Raw genomic sequence first — 26,094 nt, 5'->3', positions numbered from 1 at the left:
TTTAATGTAGGCAGTGATCTAATAAATGGGAAGATGGAGTCTTCACATACGGTGACATGACAGACTTGGTGGGAATGGACATGGATAAAAACAGAATTTGGGGAAAAACACTGTCAAGGAAATAGACTGTGTTGTCATTTCACATGGACCATGAATAAAGAATCAAGTTTAGTCAAAAATTTTGAATCTAAGTAACAGAAAATGAGGGTGTTATTTAAACATGGATGAAAAAAAGTTGAGTTGAGAGGAGAGGTGAATAAAGTAGAAAGCCAGTGAAAAGAGTGGTCAAAGACATCAAAGGAAACCCTGAATTTTTAGATATGTAATGATTATTCATTCTATTTCTTCAGACAAATTTCTTTCCAAGATACTTTTCTTCCATTTCCAAATCAAGTTCTTGAATTAATTCATCTAATTTAAATTTATTTCACAGCAGTGACGAGTGTGAGAAATCTTAGAAGTATGGTATTGTTTTAAGCATTCACAGAAAAGTGGATGCTATATTATGGGACAAAGTCTATTTTTGAATGGAAAAATTTAACATTTTGATGTTATCCTGTAACCAAACTCTATGTGAAAAGAAAAAGAAAAAATATCTGCTATTTTACTACTTACTTCACTATTTTACTACTTAATTTGGCCATATCTGAAGAATAATTTCTATTTCACGCTTAAGTTTTGATTTAATTAACATTTACTTTGTGAAATATAGAGAAGTCAAAACTTAAAACAACCAAGTTATTTTTCTTGTTTATGGCTAAATGCAAAGACAAAAACCTGAGGAATAGGAACTCAGACCTGAAGAGACTTCTGGGAAATGGCGGTGTTTCCTGATGCAAGGGCCCCAAAAGCATCAATGAGGCCATTGTTCACGGCGTTATCTGAGGAAACATAATGTCTTCCTCCTAAAATGTAAATACATTAACTAGGCTGCTTTATAGCAAATAAGTACTTACCACAATTTAGTTAATGATTTTAAGGTAATGGTAAACAAAACAATAGCTTCAGTATATATTATTAAAATATAACCAAACCAGATAGAGGTAAAGAATAACTCTGAAATGTTAACTTAAAAATGTCATAACCAGAAAGTGTAAGCTACCTTTATACCTCACTTATAGAAATCTCAGCTGGTTGAAATGCATTAAATAATCATAGAATATAAAAAACGATGTTACAATTCCATAAATTAAATCTCTCAGACTTCACACAGTCCCTTTGAAGAATTACTCATTTTTACTTTATTATACAGTTCTTAACAGTGTTGGCTTTGAGATTTTCCAGCCACAGTGGATCAGAATCAGAAAATTAGGATGGTTAAAGAGCTGCTATAGGGAGGTAGCCTGACAATAGCTGGTAATGAGGGGAGAGAAACACAGTAAACAATGGAGACAAGTCCCCAAAAGTAGTACTTTTGGGGGACTAATTGGGACAGAAATAAAGTTTACAAGGGCCATGGAAGCACTTTGAGACTACGGGAGTATGTACAACTAAGCATTTAAAAAGCAAGTAATGTGTTCGGTAACATTAGAAGCCAACTCAATATACAGGGTGGGGCAAAAGTAGGTTTACAGTGTCCATATGGAAAATAATACAATAGTAAATAATAACACAGAAATAAATTCTATGTTTCACATACTCCCAATTGTAGACCTACCTTTGCCCCACCCTGTAATAATTGATATCATAAAGTTTTAAATTGTGTATTCTCTACTGTATTTAAGAAGGCACTGAAAACATGTAATCCATTTTTATCACAGATCTCTGTATCTAAGATAATAGCTACCAGAGTAAATGTTTATCTAGAACCTTCTTTGTTATTTAGATCTGTTCAGCCTGAGCCTCTGTTAATCCTATTTCCCCCCTACTCCTGCAGACTAAGTGAACTTTGGTCTCCTGGATTTCTCACTACCCCTCCATGTGCCTTGCATCTTCATCCCAACATGACTTTTTCACTCATGACCTGATCATCTTTTCTACCCCTTTTCCTCCAGAAAGTCGACGTCTTGTTTAAGGCCCAGCTCAGAAGTCACCTGGCCTCTCATTCCTTCTTTCCCTGACTTATACAACCCCGGGGGAATTAATGGTTTCCTCTGCTCACATAGTGCTTGCTAGTATATAGTCCCCCTGTTGTGGAAGAATGGTATCTGATTATGCTATCTGATTAATAGATTTATTTGTCACTCTAGCCAGCTTGACTCTGAGCACCTGGAAAACAGAGATCAGGTCTGGTTTAACTCTGGTCCCTAGCTCCTAGTACAGTGCCTTCAGAGCTCAAAAGAAGTTAAGTTGTCAGTTTCTACACTCAGGCATTGCTGTTAAAGGACTGGAATATACAGGCCATATTTTACCTGTTACATGGCTCATCTCTGTGACTGCTGCATCAGCAGATGGTCCCAAAGCAATTAAATGAATGATGGCTCCACTTTTTGACACTTCATCCAAACAATTCTTTGCAGAGCTATCCACCCCGTCGGTCAGCAGCACTATTTCAGATCCATCTATTTGAGGGTACCTTTTTTTAATTACCTAATTGGAGCATAATTACAAAATATTCCTAGGTGAAGTAGATTTACAGGAAATTAGAAAAAGATGTACAGAGAAAATAAATAAAAATGTGCAGAAAAAAGATAACTTCTATTTTCAAATTATAGAATCTGCAATCAACAACCCCTAAGGGAAGTTAAACGTGGCTGTATTTTCTGTCCATCTGCTATAGAGAATATTTGCTCAAGTGAAGTTATGCGGGAGCAGGGCTTTGGAACCTCCCACTTGGGTTAAATAACAATGACATCTCAGTCTGGGGAAATCAGGTCAACCAGTCACTAAAAATGTGATTGCAGAGTAGCATTAAATATTTCTTATTTCTTTGACCAGACCTTGCTCTGACAAGCCTTCGGTATATAAAATCTGCAGCATAGATAGCTAAATGCATTATGAAACCACCTGAACACTAAAAAATCTTAGTGATTTCAAATTAGGGAACCCTCAGTATGCTTATAGAGAAAGGATATAGAAAGTACTAAGCAGGTCAAGGTTGGGGATCTTGTTATGTAACTTTTATTTTATATCTAAAAGTAACAAGTGCAAAACGAAGTGTGTTGGTGGTGCTCAGAGAATACATGAATTATGTTTATTCAGGTGGAATTCTATGTGTGGCTCAAAGCCCTTTCCTACAAAGCCAAACAGTTTACACTTATATTTCCAAATCTAGGCTGCTGTAAAAATGGATAAAGATAAAGATGGAAAGGATAGCAATTATATTTTATCTTCTCTGACAGGTTTAATTGGTAGTGGCTTCTTGGCATACCATTTAGAGAAATTCAGTGCATGCCAAGTGGAAAAAGGTTTATCAGTGACTTCCATGGGGTTGGAGTGGAGGTGTGTAGACTTGCAAAAAGGGTTTGGTGTGTGAAAATCCCTAACAAACTTGTTGGCAACCTCCCTGCCTGTTTTCAGAAGCTGTAACTCCCTTGGCTAAGGCTGAGTGAGAGACCTTGGGAACATAAGCCACTAAAGCGACAAAGCTTATCTCCCTGGCAGGGGTGCTGCCTCTGCCCACTTTACTTTACCCTGCTTGGCCCGGAGCCTGACCAGTTAGCCAATGACAGGTAAGATTCCTCAAGGGAGGGATGACCTAAAACAGACATGGTCACAAAGGGGCCATCAGGGAAGGATTTGAGGGGCTATAGAAAAAGGAGGTGATGGACCCTTGCCCCCTGGCTTTGACATAGCCTGAGTCCTCATTCTGTCTGCAAGAAGTCTCCTAATCTCTTGGCTGCCTTACTTCCCCTGCCTGATTTAACCTTAAACAATGCTGGAGGGTGGTGCAGCCCTGGGCAGGAACAGGTGGGTCCCTGGGGTGATCAGGCCTAAGAAAGAATGCATAAAATCCTGTGAAACCAGCTTTGCTAAGAATGCCCTCAATTTTCTGATAAGGGTCCAAGCATGAAATGAGTTTGTTTCTCAAAGTTTAATAGCCCTTTACCTAACTGACCCTGACTCAGAATAAGCCCTGGTAGTTCTTTGTATGTTATCTATTGTTTGATCCTCTGCCTGACCATGATTGATGAGCTTTACCTGTATTCCTGTGCAAATTGAACCCAATAAAAGCCCATTGAGGAAAAGGCTCCTGGCCCTTCTCCTTTGAGAGATTGGCCACCTTTCCTCCCCAAGCAGATCATGTCTTGGTAGACTTATTTTCATCCTTGGCAGCTAGGGGGCCCTGTGGGTGGAGCCCCCCCCAACTGAGACTGAGAAATGGTAAATGCATTTGTATATTTACTGCATCGCCATCACATTCTCCCTACACATTTTATTGCAAAATGAAGATCCAAAGATTAAACAGGTTTCTCTTTTCTTCACCTTTTCCTTTCTTGTATTAGTTATTCACTAAGCTCTTAATATGTGTTAGTCACTGTTTTGGCTGCTGGGGATTCAACAGGACTACATGGCTCCTGCATTCCTGGCAAGAATGGAATGAAATTTAAAAATATTTACTGAATCATCAGAGAAATGCAAGTTAAAACCACAAAGAGATACCATCTCACACCTGTCAGAATGGCTATTATCAATAAATCAACAAGCAACAAGTGCTGGTGAGGATATGGAGAAAGGGGAACCCTTTTGCACTATTGGGGGGAATGCAGACTGGTGCAGCCACTGTGGAAAGCAGTATGGAGATACCTCAAAAAACTAAAAATGGATTTGCCTTTTGACCCAGTGATCCCACTTATGGGAATATATCCAAAGGAACCCAAAACAATGATTCAAAAGAACATAAGCACCTCTGTGTTCATTGCAGCATTATTTACAATTGTCAAGACATGGAAATGTCCCAAGGGTTCATCAGTAGATGAAAGGATAAAATAGCTATAGGACATTTGCACAATGGAATACTACTTGTCTATAAAAGAGAAGAAAATTTTACCTTTGCAACAGTATGGATGAACCTGGAGAACATATGCTAAGTGAAATAAGCCAGTCAGAGAAAGACAAATACCATGTAATTTCACTCATATGTGGAATCTGATGAACAAACTGAACTAACAATCAAAACAGAGACAGACTCATAGATGGAGAGCAGGATGACAACTAGTGGGGGTGTGGGGAGGTTAGAGGGTGGAGGGATGGAGCAAAAAAGAAAAAGGAATCATGGACATGAACAACAGTGTGGTGATTGCTGGGGGGAGTGGAATATAAGAGGACTAAAAGGTAATGTGAAAAAATACAATAAAGATTAAATTAAAAAACATTTATTGAGATAGAGGTGAGGGACTGAGATATAACATGAGTGGCAAAGAGAATATATTCTGTAGTTGAAGAGAAACAACACAATGTTATAGTGCTATACTTTCTGAAACATATGGTAAGTGTTAAATGTATTTTATACAATGTGTAATTCAAGTCCAAGCTTCCAATCTGTCCCTAGACCACTATCCTACTACTGTTCTTACTCCCTACAGTTTATTTTATACAGGGCAACCAGAGTCTTCTTAATCTTCTTAAAACATGATTTTTGATGATCAATCACCAATACTTAAAACCCTTCAGTAACTTTCTGTTGTGCTTAAAATAAAAACCTCTTATATTTTTTAAGCTTTGAAATATGTAGCCATTATCTACCTGCCAACTATGTTTCACACCCCCTCATCTGTCAAACTCCAGTGCTACTAGCTTTATCAATTCATAGAACAATCCAGTTCTTTTCTTAAGGGACTTTGCACTTTCCTCTCTGCCTGAACCGACAGCTCTTTCTCATCCTTCAAATCATAGTTTAACAGTTACCCTTCAGAGAGGGTCTCAGTGGCCTCTCCACTTAAAGTAGGCAGCGCCCCTGCTTTCCCAGTTACTCTATCTCATCACTGTTTGGTTTTCTTACAACACTGTCTTCACAACCTACTGTTATTGTTTTTATTCATTTATTTATTCATGTATTTTCAGTTCCTTACTGAAATCACATTCCGAGAAGTTGTGCTTGGCACATAAGTATATGTTGAATAAATTACATATTTGCCCCATATTTCCTACAATAAATATATCTTGAATAAATTAAAACATGAAAAACCGTATGTGCTAGCTTTTATTACCCCATTGTACCAACGAGGTAATTGATGACTTCAGAGATGAAAATCCATGCTTAGTGCTGCAAAGCTAGTAAGTGATAATTGGAGTTTTAATCTAGGACTTCATGCTAGAAAGCCACACTAAAATGTTGTACAATTTATAAGTGAGAGAGATTTAATAGTTTTGGGAACAACAGGAAATGCTACAAGAAGAAACGAGGATTTTAAAGAATTGGTAGCATCTTAGCTTGCAAAGATGGAAAGAAGGAAAATGTACAGGGAACCAATAGTGATGAGAAGGAAACTGGGACTCACAATCAACCGTGTGGACCAGAAGGAAGAAAGAAACATCCAACCAGAAAAGAATGAAGAAACAAGAATTCGGAAAAATGAGGAGAGGCTTAGGAACCTCCAGGACATCTTGAAACGTTCCAACATCCAAATTATAGGGGTGCCAAAAGGAGAAGAGGAAGACCAAAAAATTGAAAACTTATTTGAACAAATAATGAAGGAGAATTTCCCTAATCTGGCAAAGGAAATGGACTTCTGGGAAGTCCAGGAAGCTCAGAGAGTCCCAAAGAAGCTGGACCCAAGGAGGAACACACCAAGGCACATCATCATTACATTACCCAAGATGAAAGATAAGGAGAGAATCTTAGAAGCAGCAAGAGGAAAGGACACAGTTACCTACAAAGGAGTTCCCATAAGACTGTCAGCTGATTTCTCAAAAGAGACCTTACAGGCAAGAAGGGGCTGGAAAGAAGTATCCCAAGTCATGAAAGGCAAGGACCTACATCCAAGATTGCTCTATCCAGCAAAGTTTTCATTTAGAATGGAAGGGCAGATAAAGTGCTTCTCAGATAAGGTCAAGTTCAAGGAGTTCATCATCACCAAGCCCTTATTATATGAAGTGTTAAAGGGATTTATCTAAGAAAAAGAAGATAAAAATATGAACAGTAAAAATGACAGCAAACTCACAGTTATTAACAACCACACCTAAAACAAAACAAAAGCAATCTAAGCAAACAACTAGAACAGGAACAGAACCACAGAAATGGAGCTCACATGGAGGGTTATCAACAGGGGAGTGGGAGGGGGAGGGGGGGGAAAGGTACAGAGAATCAGTAGCATAAATGGTAGGTAGAAAATAGACAGGGGGAGGGTAAGAATAATATAGGAAATGTAGAAGCCAAAGAACTTATAAGTATGAGCCATGGACATGAACTATAGGGGGGGAATGTGGGAGGGAGGGGGTGGGCAGGATGGAGTGGAGTGAAGGGGGGGAAATGGGACAACTGTAATAGCATAATCAATAAATATATTTTAAATGTTTAAAAAAATTAAAAAAAAAACGTTGCCTAACATCACATAGCTGGGAAATAGCAGTCAGTACTCTGATGTCAAAACTCATGTTCTAAACAGTGTTCCTTACCCCATGACTAACAGTCCCTGCTACATCTGCTTTAATAGGGAAACTTCTTATTGTCCTAGCTGAATGTCACAGAAACTAAAACGAGGATTAGCCCAAGGTGCAATCATACCATATAACTTGTTTCATTGCCTTAAAAGTTGATGACTTTTGCTGCCCAATCACACTCATTTATTTAACTAACATTTATTGAGCACTGACTATTGTAAGGTAAAAAAAACAAAAACCAAACCAAACCAACAACCCCCCCACACACACACAAAGAAAAAAAACAAAGAAAGAAAGAAAAAAACCAAAGAAAGAAAGAAAAACACAAAAAACCAATGTCCCTGACTTCACTGGACTTACGCTCAGTGGCATTTTTATAGTACTATATTTATCCATCAGTTTATCACTGATTCACTGATCCATTAAGAAAATCAAGTAAATTAGTTAAGCTAAAGTTAGTGAGCAAGTATGAGCAGCAGCAGTAACAGAAAAATGTCCCAATAATAACAAACCGAAGAGCTCTGGCTGATGTCACTTGGTTGGTGGGGTGTTGCACTGCAAAGTGAAAGGTGGCTGTTTCAGTTCCTGGTCAGCACACACGCCTGGGTTGTGGGTTGGGGATAGGTAGGGGCATGTAGGAGAGGCAACTGATGTTTTCTCTCACGTCGACATTTCTCTCCATCCCTTTCTCCCTCCCTTCCCCCTCATTAAAAATAAATAAGTAAAATCTTTTAAAAAATCCAAACAACCAAAGAAGCAGTAAGAATTTCACCTGAAATGCTAATTGAATTCCAGTGCAGATGGAAGTTCCCTCATCAGCTACTGTAGGCAAGAGATTCGAGAGCATTTCTCTTTCCTTGGTGCTTATTATTTGGATTAGCTGACTTTTAATGTAGGCACTACTATCAAAGTGCACCATCCCCATCCAGGTTCCATTTCCAATAATGTGCAGCAGGAGTTTTGCAGCTTGATTCATTCGATGTAGGCGATCATGATCCTGAATGAACAAGGACAAGAAAAACAACCAAGTGGTTTTGACAGGAAATTAGTAGCAGTTTACATAAAACAAGTAAACAGAAGCTGTTAAGAATTTCGTATTATTAGTCATTTCTCTTATTAGTGGTTGGTGTTATTAAAGAAAGCAATTTTTAAATTGATAACATTTAAAAATATAGTTATGTGCATTATGAAAACATATAGGAAGGAACACAGACTTTTAACCAGCAGTGATTTTTAGCTACTTAGCTCCCAAAATACAGGTGCAGGTTCAGGGGTGGGGTTGGAATTGCAGGGTGATGATTCACACCTTAGAGACTTCCTAATTACTGCTGCAGTATGAAGGTGAAAGCACTTCCTAGGTCCCACAGGATCAAACCAGACGCTCAGGATTCCCGCTAGAGACTGAAATTTCCCCATCCATTGGAGACTAAACAATTTCAAAGTTAAAACCTTTTTCAGCTGCAGCTAAATTCTGAGAGGCTCCGTTCCTATCTCCTCTGCTCCTAACCTCTCCCCACCATTTCTCCACTAATGGATTAATTGGGATCGGTTTTCTGGGAACCCATTAAGACTCACATCCCTCTTACCTAGGTGAATGCCCAGGATGAAAGTCTCCTCATATGTTTGTCTTTTCCAGCCCCTCAACACCAACTTCTCTGTAGTACCTCCCCTTAACACATGCCCAAATTCCCTTCTGAACTCCCTAGATCCAGGTCATGGTGGGATACTTCTACATCCCCATCTTCGAGGGCTCTCTCTGCCTCTTTGTTTTACCTTTAAACCTGCCTCTGTCATCTCTCCCCAGTGGCACTTCCTAGAACATTTCTATGTGCAGGTGTTTAGCACTGATGCTCTTTCTGAAACCCTGCGCTATTGTGGATTATTCTCTGCCCTTTTCAGTAACCACACAATCCCCTTTGTCAAATATATTGTTTCTGATCTTCAGCATGCTCCGTTCTATCTCAGATGTGCCATCCTTCTGGGTGCCTTATCACATTCTGTCTGCTCTTTCATAGGCCATTTATTTCAATAAGTATTTATTGAGCACCTATATGTGGTAAATCTTGCTTGAGGCAAAAGGGAGACAAAGATGAGTAAGACATGGTTTCAGGTACTAGAGGACTGGTTCCTAGAGGATATGATTCCAAGTACTAGAGAGGCACCTCCTCTAGTGGGAGAGAAATGTATAATTTCAATATATATACAGTAATAGAGGCTTGCACAGTTCATTGTGGGAGACCAGCACACGGCCTTTAGCCCAGCCTGGAAGACCAGTCCCTCTCCTGCAGGAGCTGGGTGCCTGTACCAAATTTTGAAGGAGGAGTATGAATTAACCAAATAATGTAGAAGGGAAAGTTTTTGCAATGCAACTGTGAACACTTCAAGGGTATGGATCTCTATTGCTGGAGCCTAGCACCGTGCCATTTACCGAATGATAGTGGAAGGAATGAGTGGCTAAATCTGACCATATTTCCCTTATGGTGATGCTTCTTGTTTGTATCTCTGACTGTTAAGGGTCCCTTTATATAGATGATAAAGAAGATGGACTCTGAAAGGAATTTGGCAATCCACTTTATCCTCATGTCTGTCAAGTATTTCCAGTAGGTAAAGGGGGAAGATGAGAAAACACTTCAATATTTCAATCTGTGTTCTGATCTTCTAACTGAATCTTTACTAATGGGCCTAAAAGTCCTCCTAAGTAAAACCTCCATTGTCTGGAAGAAAAGAAAGAGACCCTGAGGTTAGGAATTTAAACTCTATTGCCGTCCTTTTTTCATTACAGAAGTCACTGTCCGTTCTGAGGTCCTGATCCCAGGACACGATGGGACTTAAGCCACCATGCAGTTTAACAATCCAGGTGAAGGCAGTGTTCTGAGTGTTCTTAGGCATTCACTCCCCCCCCCCCCGCCCCCGCCCACTAGTCACTGTAACTAGGAAAAATGGGCCCATGAACTTACCCCCATGCTTCCAGACTTGTCAAGAACTAGGCATACAGTTCTTTCCCTGATCCTCAGCAATGAGAAGACAGGCGAAGGGGGTGATCCCTCCATAGGCGTGGAGTTTTTTAAGTCCTCAGAATTGCTGATGACCTCCCAGGTGCTGCTGTAATTACACTTTTTATTTTGTAGGCTTGGAGCTTCTCCGTTATGGTTGTCTTTATTACAGAATTCAACAACCTAAAAGATTAATAGAATCAAAATAATAAGTTTTATATATAATGCATTAAAAATTTGACTAAAAACTTGATAAAAATAAAAAATCTGCTCCACACATATGCTGCTTATTTAACAAAATATGATTCATTGAGGAATCATATCATAAATAGTAAGGTGGATTTTCAATAATAGTAATAATAAGTAACACTAATTGAGTGCTTATTATGTGCCAGTCAATGTTCAAAGAATTCTATGTCAATACATCTAATTGTTCAGGTCACCTGCACAGATACTTTGCAAACAGGTTAACATGTACTCTGACTATAAATATGCAATATGAAGTATGACATACTTACAGAATCAACACCTTGCATAAACATTATGGATGTCTTTTCAGTTTGATGTTTATTAGGGAAGAATTGACAATCTTTTTCAAACAGTTTTGTCTTAGAATCAATTTTGCATGTATTAAGTACACAGCTGTTTCCTTGACACTTATAAACTCTATTCACACCAGTAATACCTGTGGAACACCTGAAAATAGGTGACAGTTAGTCTTTGAGGCAACCTAACCATTAACATTTTGAAAATCTTGTGTGTCTCTATTCACAAGGATCCTTACATCAAGGTTTTTATTTTTATTTGACAGCAAACGTTTAAGGATTTCGACCAGAGCTGTTTTCCAAGAAATTTCAGAGGGAAATTTTAGGTGGTATCTCCAGCATACGGAACAGCTGAGTTATCTGCTGAGATTAAAGTTGCTGCTGCCCTGCTTACACGAGAGGCTGGAGGCTCCCCTTTCCTAACAGCTCTCCGGGTAGCCTTGTGGTAGTAAATGCCTTGCAGGCATCTGGGCAAGGCAAGGTGTGAAACTATTTACTCTTGGTACCACCTTAGCTTGTTCTTCATAGATTGTTTTCGAAGAAGAGATCTCCAAAAAGATTTGACGTGGCACAACTACAAGTGTTTTGATTAGTCAAGGAGCATTTTTATCCAAAGTGAAATATGGCTTGAAGGAAAGACTGAGGTACTGCCTAGGACAGTACAGAATTGTGGAGGCATTTTAGACATATGTTTTATTGCATGGAATTGCAATTATGCCCATATTGCATGGGATATATAACAAACATGCTGGGATGTGAATATATCCCATCTTTTCAATGTGTTTCCAGTTCATATTTAAGAAACAATGACTAGCTTTTATTCAGTCATTTAGGGAGTCTCCTACATCTATTTATCTATCTATCTATCTATCTCTATCTATCTATCTATCTATCTATCTATCTATCTATCTATCTATGCTCCCACTACCCCAAAACTCAGTGAATATAATGTTATCTATATTAACAATCATGATGAATTTTCTGCAGTAGAAACTAGACATTTGGGGGGAACATGATGTAAACAAATGTAATTGATGTAACATTCTTTAAAATATGAGTCCTGAAACTGGTGCTATGAGATGATAAAGGGCCTTCACTGAAATCATGTATCTTTGACTTTGTGCATTTTTAATAAGTCCCCAGCCCCAGCGGGGCATCTAAGATTGATTAAAATGATGGCACACAGTTTTACATAGATTTCTTCCACCCATTCTGCTCTCTTGACCTCAGAACTGAAGGGATTGCCTTTTATTAACTGTGATGTTAGATTGGTATTTTAAAATGAATTTTATAAATCCTAAGAAATTCCTGTTGGCTCCTTGAAGCTGGTTGATTGTTTTACTCAGCTGGCAGTTACCACTATTTTGTAACAATTTGTTTCATTCTTATGTAATGTAAATCATTTTGATCTCTCAGCATATAGTACAACCATTTACACAGAGCACAACTTCAGTGTAAATGAGTTCCGGCAGCCATGGTGGAGAGGCTTCCAAATGCTCCTGAAGTTATCTGTATTTTAAATGGGCAACTAGTACTTGGAGATACATTTTCTAAAAACAAAACAAAAAAGAAAAACACTGTTTTGTAATATAGCATCTGTTATCTACATTGGGACAAAATGAATGGTATTTCAAATAAATCAAAGTAAGGAAAAGAGAAAGTTACAGCTGAAGTAATTTAAGAAAATTAAATGGTTATGCCTTGTTGCTTCAATGCGTTTTGACGAAGCACTGTAGTAAGGTTCCTCTTCATTGTACTCATCAAACACTCCCCAGCGGAGATGGGCCCACTCATGGACAAACAGTCTCCCTGTGGGAAAATATTCCAAATACATGATCACAATTCAAGTAACAAAATTCTCCTTCACATACTTTAAGAAATGTCCTAATTATATCTGGGTTTTAAATAAGTGACAATATTTATATTTTTGTTTGTAAAAAATATATAGCATTATCTTAAATTATAATATTGTATATAATATATTACCTTTTAATTCTCTAACATGTGAAATCAACAAAACATTTATTATGTGTGTATGTATTTTCTATGAATGAAATAGACTGGGCTTTAGGTTTTGGTTCTTGGGGGCAGGGGACAAAAAGTCTTAGATATTACAATCGTTTTTGGTTCTACAAAGTTCACTCCTTGTTGGGAACTACCCTGCCTGGTTTCAGAAGCTGTAACCCCCCCATGGCTAAGGCTGAGTGAGAGACCTTGAGAACATAAGCCACTAAGGAAACAAAGCTTATCTCTCTGGCAGGGGTGCCACCTCTGCCCACTTTACTTTACCTTGCTTGGCCCCGAACCTGACCAGTTAGCCAATGACAGGTAAGATTCCTCAAGGGAGGGATGACCTAAGACAGGCATGGTCATGAAGAGGCCCTCAGGGAAGGATTTGGGGGGCTATAGAAAAAGGGGGTGATGGACCCTCGCCCCTTGACTTTGACATAGCCTGAGTCCTCATTCTGTCTGCAAGAAGTCCCCTAATCTCTTGGCTGCCTTACTTCCCCTGCCTGACTTAAGCCTGAAACAATGCTGGAGGTGGGTGCAGCCCTGTGCTGGAAAGGACGGATTCCCTGGTGCAATAAGGTCTAAGAAAGAATACATAAAACCCTGTGAAACCTGCTTTGCTAAGAATGCCCTCAGTTTTCTGATAAGGGTCCAAGCATGAAATGAGTTTGTTTTGCAAAGTTTTACGGCCCTTTAGCTAACTGACCCTGACTCAGAATAAGCTCTCATAGTTCTTTGCATGTTATCTATTGTTTGATCCTTACTGCCTGATCATGATTGATGAGCTTTACCTGTATTCCAGTGCAAATTGAGCCCAATAAAAGCCCATTGAGGAAAAGGCTCTTGGTCCTTCTCCTTTGAGAGATTGGCCACCTTTTCTCCCCAAGCAGATCATGTCTTGGTAGAGTTATTCTCATCCGTGACAGACAGGGGTGCCCTGTGGGCAGAGCCCCCCCACAACTCCTACTAACAACATGGACAGATATGTAAAATTTGTGGTACTAAAACTTCAACTAAATGTTAAAAATGTCTATAAACGTTCTCTAGGGGAATCAATAATGAAAAAGAAAGATTGAAAACACTGGTATAGATCATATATAATGTTGAGGATACCTAAATGAAGTGATTAATTTATAACACTTAGGACATACAAGCATTAATTATATAAAAATAATTATTATAAATTATATACTTAACACTATACTAGGCACTAGGAAATATAAAATGAATAAGATATATTCATTTACTAGGATGAACTTAGAGAGAGGGAGTCAGGATGAAAACATTTTTTTATCTAAGAATTTCAGGGTAAATGGAAAAATAAAGGTAAGTCCAGAGCTTGATGGAAGAAAAACCAAGTAGAATTTTTATTTTATTAATATTAGGGAAGCTTCAAGGAAACAGACATGGAGAAGGGGAAGTTGGAAGTATGAGGAATGTCATTGTCTCAGTTCCCCGAGCCCTGTTCTCAATTCTAGCAGCATTCCACTCTTTGCGCGTGTACTTTCAATATCTACTGTGATGGCATTCTCCAGCAACCCGAGCTAATGCCAGGAGGTTCAAATGATATTTCCAGTAACTATTGTTGTTGTTGTTGTTATCATTTTACTACAAATTGCATATATTTTGAGGACTATGTTCTTACTTATTTTTCAAGAGCTGTCTTGTTGTTAGAACATTGTTTTTTCAGAATGTGAGTTTTTCACAAACACATGATTAACATTATAGGAAAAACTTCTGTCTACGAGCGAGGGGGAAAACTGTCCTATGGAATAGGGCTGAGGGGAGGGGTACGAGAAAAGAGCAAGAGCTCAAGTGGTGATGTTATCTTTAAAAATTGGAGAAAATCCTCCTCAATTAAGATTAGGTGAAGGTTGGCATGAGTTAGTTTGGAAGCAGAGAAGAAAAAGGTAGGGGTTCTGTTACCTCAATGAAGGAATCTGTTGATTGATGATATTGAATGAAGTGACTAGATATCTTGAAAAATATGGTAGAACTTTTAAAACAGTTGCTGAGGAATGAGAAAGGGAATTGAGAAGAGGCAAGTGTGATATTGCTGGAAACTTCGAGGGCTTCACTAAGTCTGAAAAATGTGTTTTTGTAATGATGCCAATTAATTTTGTAATTTTTCTTTCACAATATTGGAAACATTAACAGGAATAAATGGAAACTAGCTGGAAATTCATCGGAGAGGATTTGGCAAGTTGAATGAAATGTAAGGATAAAAATGGTGAGGGACTTGAGCTATTTATACTTTGTTGGACATGCTAGGTAGGGACAAAATTAAAGCTATAAGGGAGCAAAAGATTAGAGGTGCCAAGGAGAACAAACATGGTCAGACTAAAGTATGGGGAATAATCAAGATTGGCATGGGATGAGATGATGGAGCTTTCAGGACTGGGGCAGGGGGAACAGGTTCAGGTAATGAATGATGAGAATAGAGCTCCCTGAGTGACAGAAATGAGAGATGTAATGAATGCTCATTGAATGGATGATGGAAGAAGGAGAGGTAATCTTGGGGTATGTGGATTCAGGCATGTTTTCCTGTGTAGCAACATGTGAAATAATGTGCTTTAGTTCATTTGAACCAATGATCTTAACTTTTAGATTGAACAAGATGAAATTGCCATTTTTTATAGGTAAAAGTGATCACTAATAGACAAGCACATCTGGTTCAATCAAATAGGTTAAATGATAATATCAGCAACTACAGCCCAGGAGTGTTTTCTCTTGGCCAGGAACTGTCATCCTGGCTTTTTTTCGGCTTTTCATACATTTGCCTTCCATCAAGGTGGCATGTGATTGATTAATATCCAGCTATGGAACTGGAAAATTAAGATCCGAAAAGTATGGTTTGTAAGAAAAAGACTTATTATTGCTGTTCTATGTTCAAATCTCTGTGGACACTCTACTGAGTACAGTTACATGGATTATCTAATTTAACATTCACAACAATTCTATAAAATGGTAACTCCTCTACTCACCATTTGACAGGAAATAAGCTCAAAGAGGCTAGCTCACTTGAAGGTCGCATGGAGCTGATAAGTAGGGGAGCTCTAAGGCTTGTACACTTAACCTGGGTACACAGCTGCTTTCTGGAATCATCACAAACTATATGTTGACCTAAATTCCTACCTGTTGGTCCATATTCACTTTGTTTTTTTCCAAGTACAAAGTCAGGGGTGAGATGAATGTTTTTTCCTTTTTCTCCACAACCTGTGAACTTCTTGGTGTATGGTTCATCTCTACCTGGTAGGGTAGGTGGTGCAACTAAAACATCAGCCTGAGAATGTTTAAAAAGGTTTTTAAAGCATTAGAAATATAAATGATAACATTTACATTGGAAAACTCTGAAACAATTCACAGCACAGTGGAGAAGAAACAGAAAATATAATATTTTAAGAAAAGTTTTTTGACTCTTACATGTTCATAGCTTTCGTATTTTGGTATCTTGTACAGAGAGTTTTCCTTCCAAGTATCAGGAATTAATATTGATACATGTTTGAAATGAAGTCTTTTCCCTGTGGCTTCAAACAGGTAAGTAGAAGCTTTGGTCACCATGTCCTGTTACAAAATGAAAAAATATGTGAGGATGGTCAAGTGAGAGTGAGCTACGTGTGCAGAGGTTCATCACAGGCATTTACCAGATTGAGAGTGGACAGAAAAAGCAACTGACTAGTGAGCAAAGTCTCTGCTTCAGAATTCGAACTCTGCCACCTTTCAATCCAAAATTATAGTTTAGTGTCGCACATTTAAAGGTTTTGAGTATAATTCTTCATCAAAAGGCAAATGTTTCTATTTGGTGTCAAGAGAAATTTCATAATATGATAAAGAGCATAGACTTGAAAATCATCTACTTGGTCCAATGGTGGCATTAGCACTTTCTGGCCAATAGATCTTGGCCAGTTTATATAACGCTCTGAAGTTTAGTTTCCTCATCTCCTAAATGGACTATTGCTACCTGTTTTTAAAGTTGGTATAAACAGAAAATGAGTTATAAAATGCTCTATACATAAACAGTCATAAAACTGGTTGATAGCACTACTCTTTATAAATCTAGTGGAGAACAGACTTAATTGATGCAAGCTTAGAATATTCTGTAGGCATGGGTCATAGGAGAGGTTTTTCATTACATACCCATTCCCCAGTGGAGGCAGCTATGTTGGATTGGAGCCTGGGGGCGGGATGATGGGAAAATTCGTAGTAGAGGTAGAGCTTTTTGATCATAGACAGAACTTGTTGCTTTCTTCTCAAGGTGAAAACAATGTCATCCCATATTGTTCAGTATTCTGAACCCTCAAATACAATGATTAATAAGAGAAGTAGACCCACCCTAGACCTTACTATCTAGTGGGGGAAATAGGTGGAGGAAAGGGTTTTATGGTAATTTAATCTGCATGATCAAACCCAGTGAATAATTGAGAGATCCTAGGTGCTAGATGATGTTGTCAACCTCTTCATCTTGCTGGCAACATCCCAGTTTATATTGCTGTTTTCTTCAAGACAGGCTCTTATCCCCCATGATACTTCCTGGCCTAGCATAAGCCCAGAATAGGACTCTCCTTCTCCAGGAATTCCAGTACTCTCTTTTCTTTTCTGTTGAAGGCAGACCATTGTGCTGACTCATATGTACTAAAGAGAACAGAGAGCCATTAATTCAGAGAACTGAAGGCCCAGACAACTAGCTGAGAGTCAGGAAAAGGGCTTTGAGAGCACCCGTGTAGGTGCAGGTTACTTCATCACGGGCCTAAAGCAGATGAAAGAACTTTCATCTGTTCCCTAAGGATGTCTCTCCTTTCCTTTTTGCTTTGGTATGTTTAGGTCTCAACGAGTTGTTACCTTCTGCTTGAAGTGATGGCTTTCTCTGTGCCTATGAGCTAAAAATGTATGTGCTGGTTGGACTCACCAAGAAGAAAAGGGAGAGGAATTAAATAAAATCAGGAGTGAAACAGGAAATGTTACAAGTGATACCAGAGAAAACAGAGGATTATGAGACTATTTATTGCCAACAAATTGGACAACCTAGAAGAAATGGAAAAAATTCCTGAAAACATACCATATGCCAAGACTGAATCATGCAGAAGTAGAAAATCTGAACTGACCAATCACTAGTAAGGAGATTAAATCAGTAATAAACCCCTCCCCCGCAAAAAAGTCCAGGACCAGACAGCTTCACTGGTGAATTATACCAAACATTGAAAGAAGAATTAATATCAGTTCTTTTCAAACTTCCCCAAAATAGAAGAGGAAGGAACACTTCTAAACTCATTTTATGAGGACAACAATATCTTGATACCAAACCAGATAAGGATGTCCCAAGAAAATAAAATTACAGGCCAAAATCCCTAATGAACGTAGATGGGAAACTTTTCCACCATAGTCAAGTGGGATTTATTTCACGGATTCAAGGATGGTTTACCATTTGCAAATTAAACAACATGATATACCACATTAGCAAAATAAAGGATAAAAATCATATGATCATCTCATTAGAAGCAGAAAAAGCATTTGACAAAATTCAACACTCTTTCATGATAAAACTTTCAACAAAAGTGGATATAGAAGGAACATACCTCAACATAATAAAGGCCATTTATGAGAAGCCCACAGCTAACATCAAGCAAGCTCTCAACACCCTTTTCCTGACTCATCATACTCAGCGATGAAAACACGAAAAATTTTTCCCTATGATCAGGATCAAGACAAGGATGCCCACTCTTGCCACTTTTATTCAGCACAGTATTGGAAGCCAAGCCAGAGCAATTGGGCCAGAATAGAAATAAAATGCATCGAAATCAGAAAGGCAGAAGAAAAACTGTCACTATTTGAAGATGGCATGATATTATATATGAAAACCCTAAAGAATCCCCCCCAAAACTGTTAGAGCTTATAAAGGAATTCAGTGAAGTTGCAGCGTAGAAAATCAGTATAAAATATGTTACATTTCTGATAGTAGCAAACTATCAAAAAAAGAAATTAAGATAACAATCCCATTTACAATTCAAAAAGAATAAAATACTTAGGAATAATTTTAAGTAAGAAGGTAAAATTACTGTACATTTAAAACATAAGACATTGATGAAAGAAATTAAAGAAGATAGAAGTGAATGGAAAGATATTTCATATTCATGGATTAAAGAATAATATTAAAATGTTCAGACTTCCGGTCAAGAAGGAGGTGTAGATAAATATACTTTGCTTCCTTGTGCAACCACAGAAAGAATTACAACTAGACCTCAAAACAAGTAACAACCAGAACCCTCAAAAAATCAAGCTGTATGGAAATCTGACAACCAAGGATTTAAAGAAGCCACATTTATCCAGGTGGGTAAGAGTTGGGGAGATTCAGAGAAGGATGGAGAGGCATGGAGATGCCTTGTGGCACAGGGGGCAGTGGTAGCAGAGCAGGAGGTCCCACATTCATGTGTCGTGGATGAAAATGGGGAGGGGTACCCCGGGAGTGAGAAATCCTAGCCCTAGGTGAGACCACACAGCCCAGGGGTCTGGTGCCAGGAAGATAAGTCCCCATAACTTCTGGGTATGAAAACTAGGGCGGGGTGTTGGGGCAGCACAAGAAACTGCAGGATTTTCAGGAGACTCCACTTAAAGGGCCTGCATGGACTTAGAACCTATGTTGCTCCCCTCCACCCCGCCCCAGGCTTCAGCACCAGGGCAACAGCTGGAAGGGCACTAGTTGCACATGGGGAGTAAGTGAAGTGACTAGAAATAGAACAAGTACTGGGCAAACCTCCAGAAGCCAGGCAGTGGTATCATCCCCTCTTCAAGCCCTCCCCCCACACAGAGCCACAAAGTGGTGAAGTGTGTTGCCTCATCCTGGTGATTACCTAAGGCCATGCCCCATACACTTTCTAAGTGCCTTTTCCACAACAGGCCACACTACTAATACAGGGAGGCAAAGCAGCTCTACCTGGGACATAGAAACAAACACAGGGAGGCTGCCAAATTGAGGAGACAAGAAAATATGGCTCAAATGAAAGAACAGAACAAAACCCTAGAAACAGAACTAAATGAAATAGAGATAACCAACCTATCAGATGCAGAGTTCAAAACATTGGTGATTAGGATGCTCAGAAACTCATTAACTAAGGCAAAAACATAAAAAAGACACAGGAAGAAATGAAGGTTACACTAAGTGAGATAAAGAAAAGTCTACAGGGAACCAAGAGTGGAGGGGATGAGGCCAGGACTCAAATCAATGATTTAGAACATAAGGAAGAAATACACATTCAACCAGAACAGCAAGAAGAAAAAATTCAAAAAAACCAAGGACAGTGTAAAGAGCTTCAGGGACATCTCCAAACATGCCAACATTTGAATCCTAGGGATGCCGCAAAGAGAAGAGGAAGAGCAGGAAATTGAAAACTTATTTGAAAAAATAACAAAAGAAAACTTTCCTAATTTGGTAAAGGAAATAGACATACAAGTCCAACAAACAAAATGAGTCCCAAACAAGTTGGACCCAAAGAGGACCACACCAAGATACATCATAATTAAAATGCCAAAGGTGAATGATAAAGAGGTGAATCTTAAAAGCAGCAAGAGAAAAGCAGAGAGTTATCTGCATAGGAGTTCCCATAAGTTTATCAACTGATTTCTCAAAAGAAACTTTGCAGGTAAGAAGGGACTGGCAATATGTATTCAAAGTGATGAAAAGCAAGGAACTACAACATAGATTACTCTATCCAGCAAAGCTATCATTTAGAATGGATGGACAGATAAAGTGCTTGCCAGACAACATAAAGTTAAAAGAGTTCCTCATCACCAAGACATTATTATATGAAATGTTAAAGGGACTTATTTAAGAAAAAAGAGATCAAAACTATGAACATTAAAATGACAACAAATGCACAACTATCAAGAACTGAACCTAAAAAACAAGCTAAGCAAGCTAGAAGAACAGGAACAGAATCATAGATGTGGAGATCACATAGAGGGTTATCAGTGGGGAGGGGGAAGTGGAAAATGGGGGGAAAGATGCAGGGATTAAGAAGCATAATTGGTAGGCACAAAGTAGACAGGATGTTAAGAATAGCATAGGAAATGGAGAAACTAAAAAACTTGTATGCAAGACCCATGGACATGAAATAAAGGGGGGTGGTGTTGCTAGAGGGAATGAGGGTACTGAGCAGAGGGGGCAAAGGGAAAAACTGGGACATCTGTAATAGCATAATCAACAAAATATTTTTAAAAAATGTTCATACTAGCTAAGGTAATCTACAGAAACAATTCAATTCCCATCAAAATGCCAATTGTATTTTGCACAGAAACAGAACAAACAATCCTAAAGTTTACATGAAACTACAAAGGATCCCAGGTAGCCAAAGCAATTTCAAGGAAGAAGAAGAAAGCAGGAGACACTATGCTCCCTGATTTGAAAATATACTGCACATCAGTAGTAATCAAAGGAGTATGGTACTGGCATAAAAACAGTCACATAGTTCAATGAAACAGAATCAAAAGTCCAGAAATAAACCTACACATATGTCATCAATTAATGTGTGACAAAGTTGGGCAAGGACCATCTCTTCAATAAATGGTGCTGGGAAAACTAGACCAACCCACGCAGAAGAATGATACTGGATGCTCTCTTACACTATATACAAAAACTAACTCGAATGCGTTAAAGACTTGAATGTAAGACCTGAAACTATAAAACTCCTAGAATAAAACATAAGTTCCTTGTTGTGGCAGTGATTTTGGGGAGATTTGACACCAAAAGCAAAGATAGTAGCAGAACAACAGCAACAGCAACAACAACAACAAACTGATTAAAAAGTGGGCAGAGGATCTGAAAAGACATTTTTTTCTGAAGAAGACATACAAATGGCCAACAGATATATAAAAAGGTGCACAACATCACTAATCTTCAGGGAAGTGCAAAGCAGGACCACAAAGAGTTATCATTTCACACCTGTTAGGATTACCAAGAAATAATAAATGTTGGCAAGGATGTGGAGAAAAGGAAACCTTTGTGCACTGTTGGTGGGAATGTGAATTGGTGCAGTCACTATGGAAACCAGTATGGAGGTTCCTGAAAAATTAAAAATAGAACTAGCATTTGATATAGCAATTCCACTACCAGGTATTTATTCAAAGGAAATGAAAACACTAATTTGGAAAGATATATGTATCCTCATGTTCATTGCAGCATTATTTACAATGGCCAAGACATGGAAGCAACCTAAGTGTCCATAGATGGATAACTAGATGAAGAAAATGTGGTATATATAAACAGTGGAATATTATTGAGCCACGAAAAAGAAGGAAATCCTGCCATTTCTAACAACATGGATGGACCTTGAAGACATTCTGCTAAGTTAAAGAGCTCAGATGGGGGACAAATACTGTACATTCTCACTTATATATGGAACCAAAAATAAAAAGAAAAAAACAACAAAAATTTTATTATGGTGATGAATATTAACTAGACTTATTTTGTTGATTATTTTCTAATACATACAAATATCAAATCATTACACAGTATACATGAAACTAATTAATATGTCAATCATATCTAAAAAATTTTTAAAGGTATGTATGATGGTTTGAATTATGGTATCAACTGGAAATGTAGGGTTGCTGTGTACAGTTGTGTGTGTTGTACAGTGTACAACTTCAAGGTACTTTATTTACTTTGGAGCCTCCATGTCCCTTTGGACAGCCTTGGGTAGTGGTGTGTTCTCACGTCATGGAGCTATTTCATAACCCCTGTATCAGATGACTGTGGTCTCTTGGGGCATACTAAGGTGGCTCCTGCAGTAATTGTTCCTGCAGGCTTTTCAAGCAGAAGTCCTATAATATTCATTCTAAATTATTTCGAAGAATTCCTATAATATTGTAGTTGGAGCAAAGAAGATTAAAATATCAATCTTTCTAAAAGTAACTATCTCAAATTAAAGACACATGAATACAGAAATAAAGAGTTGACTGTGGGAGAAAGGTTCTTCCTTTCTGCCAGGCTGCAGCCATAAGGAGTCTTAAAAGGCTCGGTTAAATGATAACCAAAAAAAACACTGAGCAGACTCAAAAACCCCTTAAGACCTACATTCCTTTCCACTTAAAAATCTTAAACCATCTAATCTGTGTGTAGAATATGTCCAACTAAAGGAATGAATGTTTGTTAAACTAAAAAAAAAGAAAGTTGACAATTGACATGTCAGGCCATAAATTATGAGTCAATTTATCACAAAAATATTTCTGTGGTCAGATATTATCCCAGGAGTAAAGTTTTGTCCACATGTAGGTTCACCAGTCACAAAAAAAGCGTGATCTTTGTCATCTTGCACAAGTACTAACTCAAACTCTGGCCTGTAAGCAAGTATTCAAGGCCCATGTGCTGGATCTCCCCTCTGACTGTGCTACCTAGGGAACCTTTGAAAAATCATTTAATTTCTCCAAATCTCAGTTTTCTTTTCTATATAATGTGGATGATAGTACTTTACGTGGTTGTCTGATATTATAAATGCAAGGACTTTCTAGTGGGCTGAGAGAATGTCGGGAAACCTTGTGTAAGCTGGGAATGTTTACTAACAATTGAACTTTTAGTTACACTTTCAGTAGAGGACCATTTTAGCGAATTTTTTACCCCTATGATTAATTCTCCCAAATACTGATTTCTGAAGTTCAGCGTATTTGAAACTAATCGACAGTCCCTGGACACTGAGAAGCTATCACTCAGAATCAGCTATATTAACTGCTGTTCAAGCTTTGTTCTTTAGAAAAGGGATCTCTACCTTCCTCTGGCATTCAGAAGGTATCAATACGTGAACATCACTGTGCTGCAGGAGTTTACACAGAATGAGTGATAAATGGCAACCACATAACCACTGCTCACAATTCAGGTCATGCCTATTGGCTTCTGCTTGATAACAGCTCCCATACAGAAGGCTAAAACAGTGAGCCTAAGGACACAATAGTGGAGGAACTGAATATAAGGAAATAGTAGATGTTGATGACAGGGACAGGGGAAACAAAGATTGTAACACCAATCCTTATTACCAGGAATGTTACAGTTGAAAGAAACTTTAGAAATACAGTTCTTGGTTCAGTTCTGGAGCCTCTTTCTTCACTGTCTGCACTACCTAATGACCTCATTTGTTCTCATGGTGTTAAATCTCATCTACACACTGATGACTCCCCAATGTTTATCTCCACTCAGATTTTCCTTCTGAATTCTGATTCCTATCTCCAATTGTGAGAATATCTAATAAGCATTCCAAATTCAAAATGTCCCACTCTTACTCCTGATATCTCAGCTGCCAAATAATTGCTTAATTCTTCCCCTTCCCAGTTGATGATAATTCCCTCTTTCCAAGTGGATAGGCCAAAACCCTGGGAGTCTTCTTTGACTCCTGTCTTTCCCTGCTACTTTCACCTACTCCCCGTACATCTAAACCATCACCAAATTTGTCTGTGATAGCTTCAGAATATGTTTGGAATCACAGGGCATGGTCTCTACCGGAACGTCCCTCTTCCTAGTTACCATCACTTCTCATCAACAACAGCTTCCTACCAGGTATCCCTGTACACCTCTATGCTGTGCAGAACTTATATGGGATTAGTGACATGTGGAAGCCCTTTACTGAGTTTCCTCAACACTACAGTCAGTGTGATTCTAGAACAGGCATGAGACAGCACACCTCTCCTCTGCTCATCATCCTTCCATAGGTTCCTGTCCCACTCAGGGTACAAGCCCAAGTCTTTCCACTGATCTGGGCCCTGCTACCACTCCAACTTCAGCTCTCCCACCCTTCTGCCTTCTCATTTACAGTTGTTTCCCTGGTTCCAACAAGAACACTATTACCTCCTGTTGCTGCACCCTCTATTCCCTACCCCAGATTTTCAGTGGGCTCTTCCCTCACTCGTCTTAGGTTTCTGCTTAGAGGACACATTAACAGTAAGGCTTTCACTGACCATCCTACTGCTAACCCAGCCCCAACAACACCTCCTACCCCCTTTTGCTGATTTATTTTACTCCATAGCAACTTACTACCAACTGTCCTACTATACACTTGCATGTTTTTATTACCTGTATCTGACAAGAATGTACACTGCATGAGGGAAGAGTCTTTTCATTCCCTGATGTCCTGCTATAAGCATTCAATAATTGTTTAAACACCAGACAAGCCCAAGCCCTGGCCAGGTAGCTCAGAAGGTTAGAGTGTTGTCACAGTATGCCAAAGCTGTGGGTTCGATCCCCTTGTGTCAGGGTGCACACAAGAATAACCAATGAATGCATAAATAAGTGGAACAACAAATCTCTTTCTCTCCCCCGACCTCCAAAGTTAATAAATTTAAAAAAAAGAAAGGTAAGTTCAATTGCTCATTTGCAGATGAAAAAACTGAGGATCAGGGAAGCCCTGTGCCTTGTATTTGATTTTACATGGAAAAGGGGAGAACCTCCTATAAAGCCTTCAGTTCTGGCTGTCCACGCCAGCATTGGTTCACTGCAACGTCTGCTAGAAAACTTTCTGGAGCGTTCAGAAATTTCCATAATAATTATTAACTACTCACTTTTTTTCCTCCTCTCTAATTCAAACAGAAGAAAATCCCATTTTTTCTTACCTTTATTTGTTCAATCAGTAGTCTGTTTTCTGACACACCAGGGTCTATAGCAATAACAATGCCTTCATAGCCATTGTCATTCAGCTGAACAAAGGAAGTGTTGGACCCCTGCAGCAGGTATAGGACTAAGAGGAGGACAAAGCTTCTGAATAACACCATTGTTCCTCTCAAGTTGTTCCTGGCCTCAGTGTTGGCTTGTTCAAGGGGCTAGTCTATCACCTTCTCTCTCCATATATATATCTATCCACACTCTTAACTCAACAGGTGTGGCTGCTTACGGGTCAAAGATTGCATAGAAGTAAGAGTTACACAACCGCTTTGTTGTACTGTAAAAGTGATCAGAAAAATAAAAACCAGAACTTGTTATAAAATACACATTTTTGACTTGGGAAGATTTTTCTGTATTTTCTAATTTTGGTTAATTTCCTAAATATGGACATATACTTTGTATTTTCTGTAGAGTACAATGTGAAAATTAA

The 26,094-nt window shown here is 38.6% G+C and overlaps 1 protein-coding gene across 1 annotated transcript in view; it reads right to left on the bottom strand.

Annotated features, from left to right (window-relative positions):
• The window catches only part of CLCA4 (chloride channel accessory 4), a 33,067-nt gene extending 7,228 nt beyond the window's left edge, over nt 1-25,839 (bottom strand). Inside the window, exons 1-9 of the mRNA XM_024565354.4 lie at nt 25,616-25,839; nt 16,454-16,594; nt 16,166-16,313; nt 12,721-12,829; nt 10,994-11,171; nt 10,440-10,658; nt 8,255-8,479; nt 2,352-2,529; nt 799-905 (exon numbers count right to left, since the gene is read on the bottom strand). Of these exons, the coding sequence (XP_024421122.2) occupies nt 799-905; nt 2,352-2,529; nt 8,255-8,479; nt 10,440-10,658; nt 10,994-11,171; nt 12,721-12,829; nt 16,166-16,313; nt 16,454-16,594; nt 25,616-25,774 (1,464 nt within the window). The 5' untranslated portion in view covers nt 25,775-25,839. The remainder of the gene's footprint in view (nt 1-798; nt 906-2,351; nt 2,530-8,254; nt 8,480-10,439; nt 10,659-10,993; nt 11,172-12,720; nt 12,830-16,165; nt 16,314-16,453; nt 16,595-25,615) is intronic.
• Nucleotides 25,840-26,094: the final 255 nt, after the last annotated feature.

This window comes from Desmodus rotundus, chromosome 3, assembly GCF_022682495.2.
Source record: "Desmodus rotundus isolate HL8 chromosome 3, HLdesRot8A.1, whole genome shotgun sequence".
Taxonomy (NCBI): domain Eukaryota; kingdom Metazoa; phylum Chordata; class Mammalia; order Chiroptera; family Phyllostomidae; genus Desmodus; species Desmodus rotundus.
Note: the sequence above shows the minus strand (reverse complement) of the source record. Positions and strands in the feature narration are given on the sequence as shown.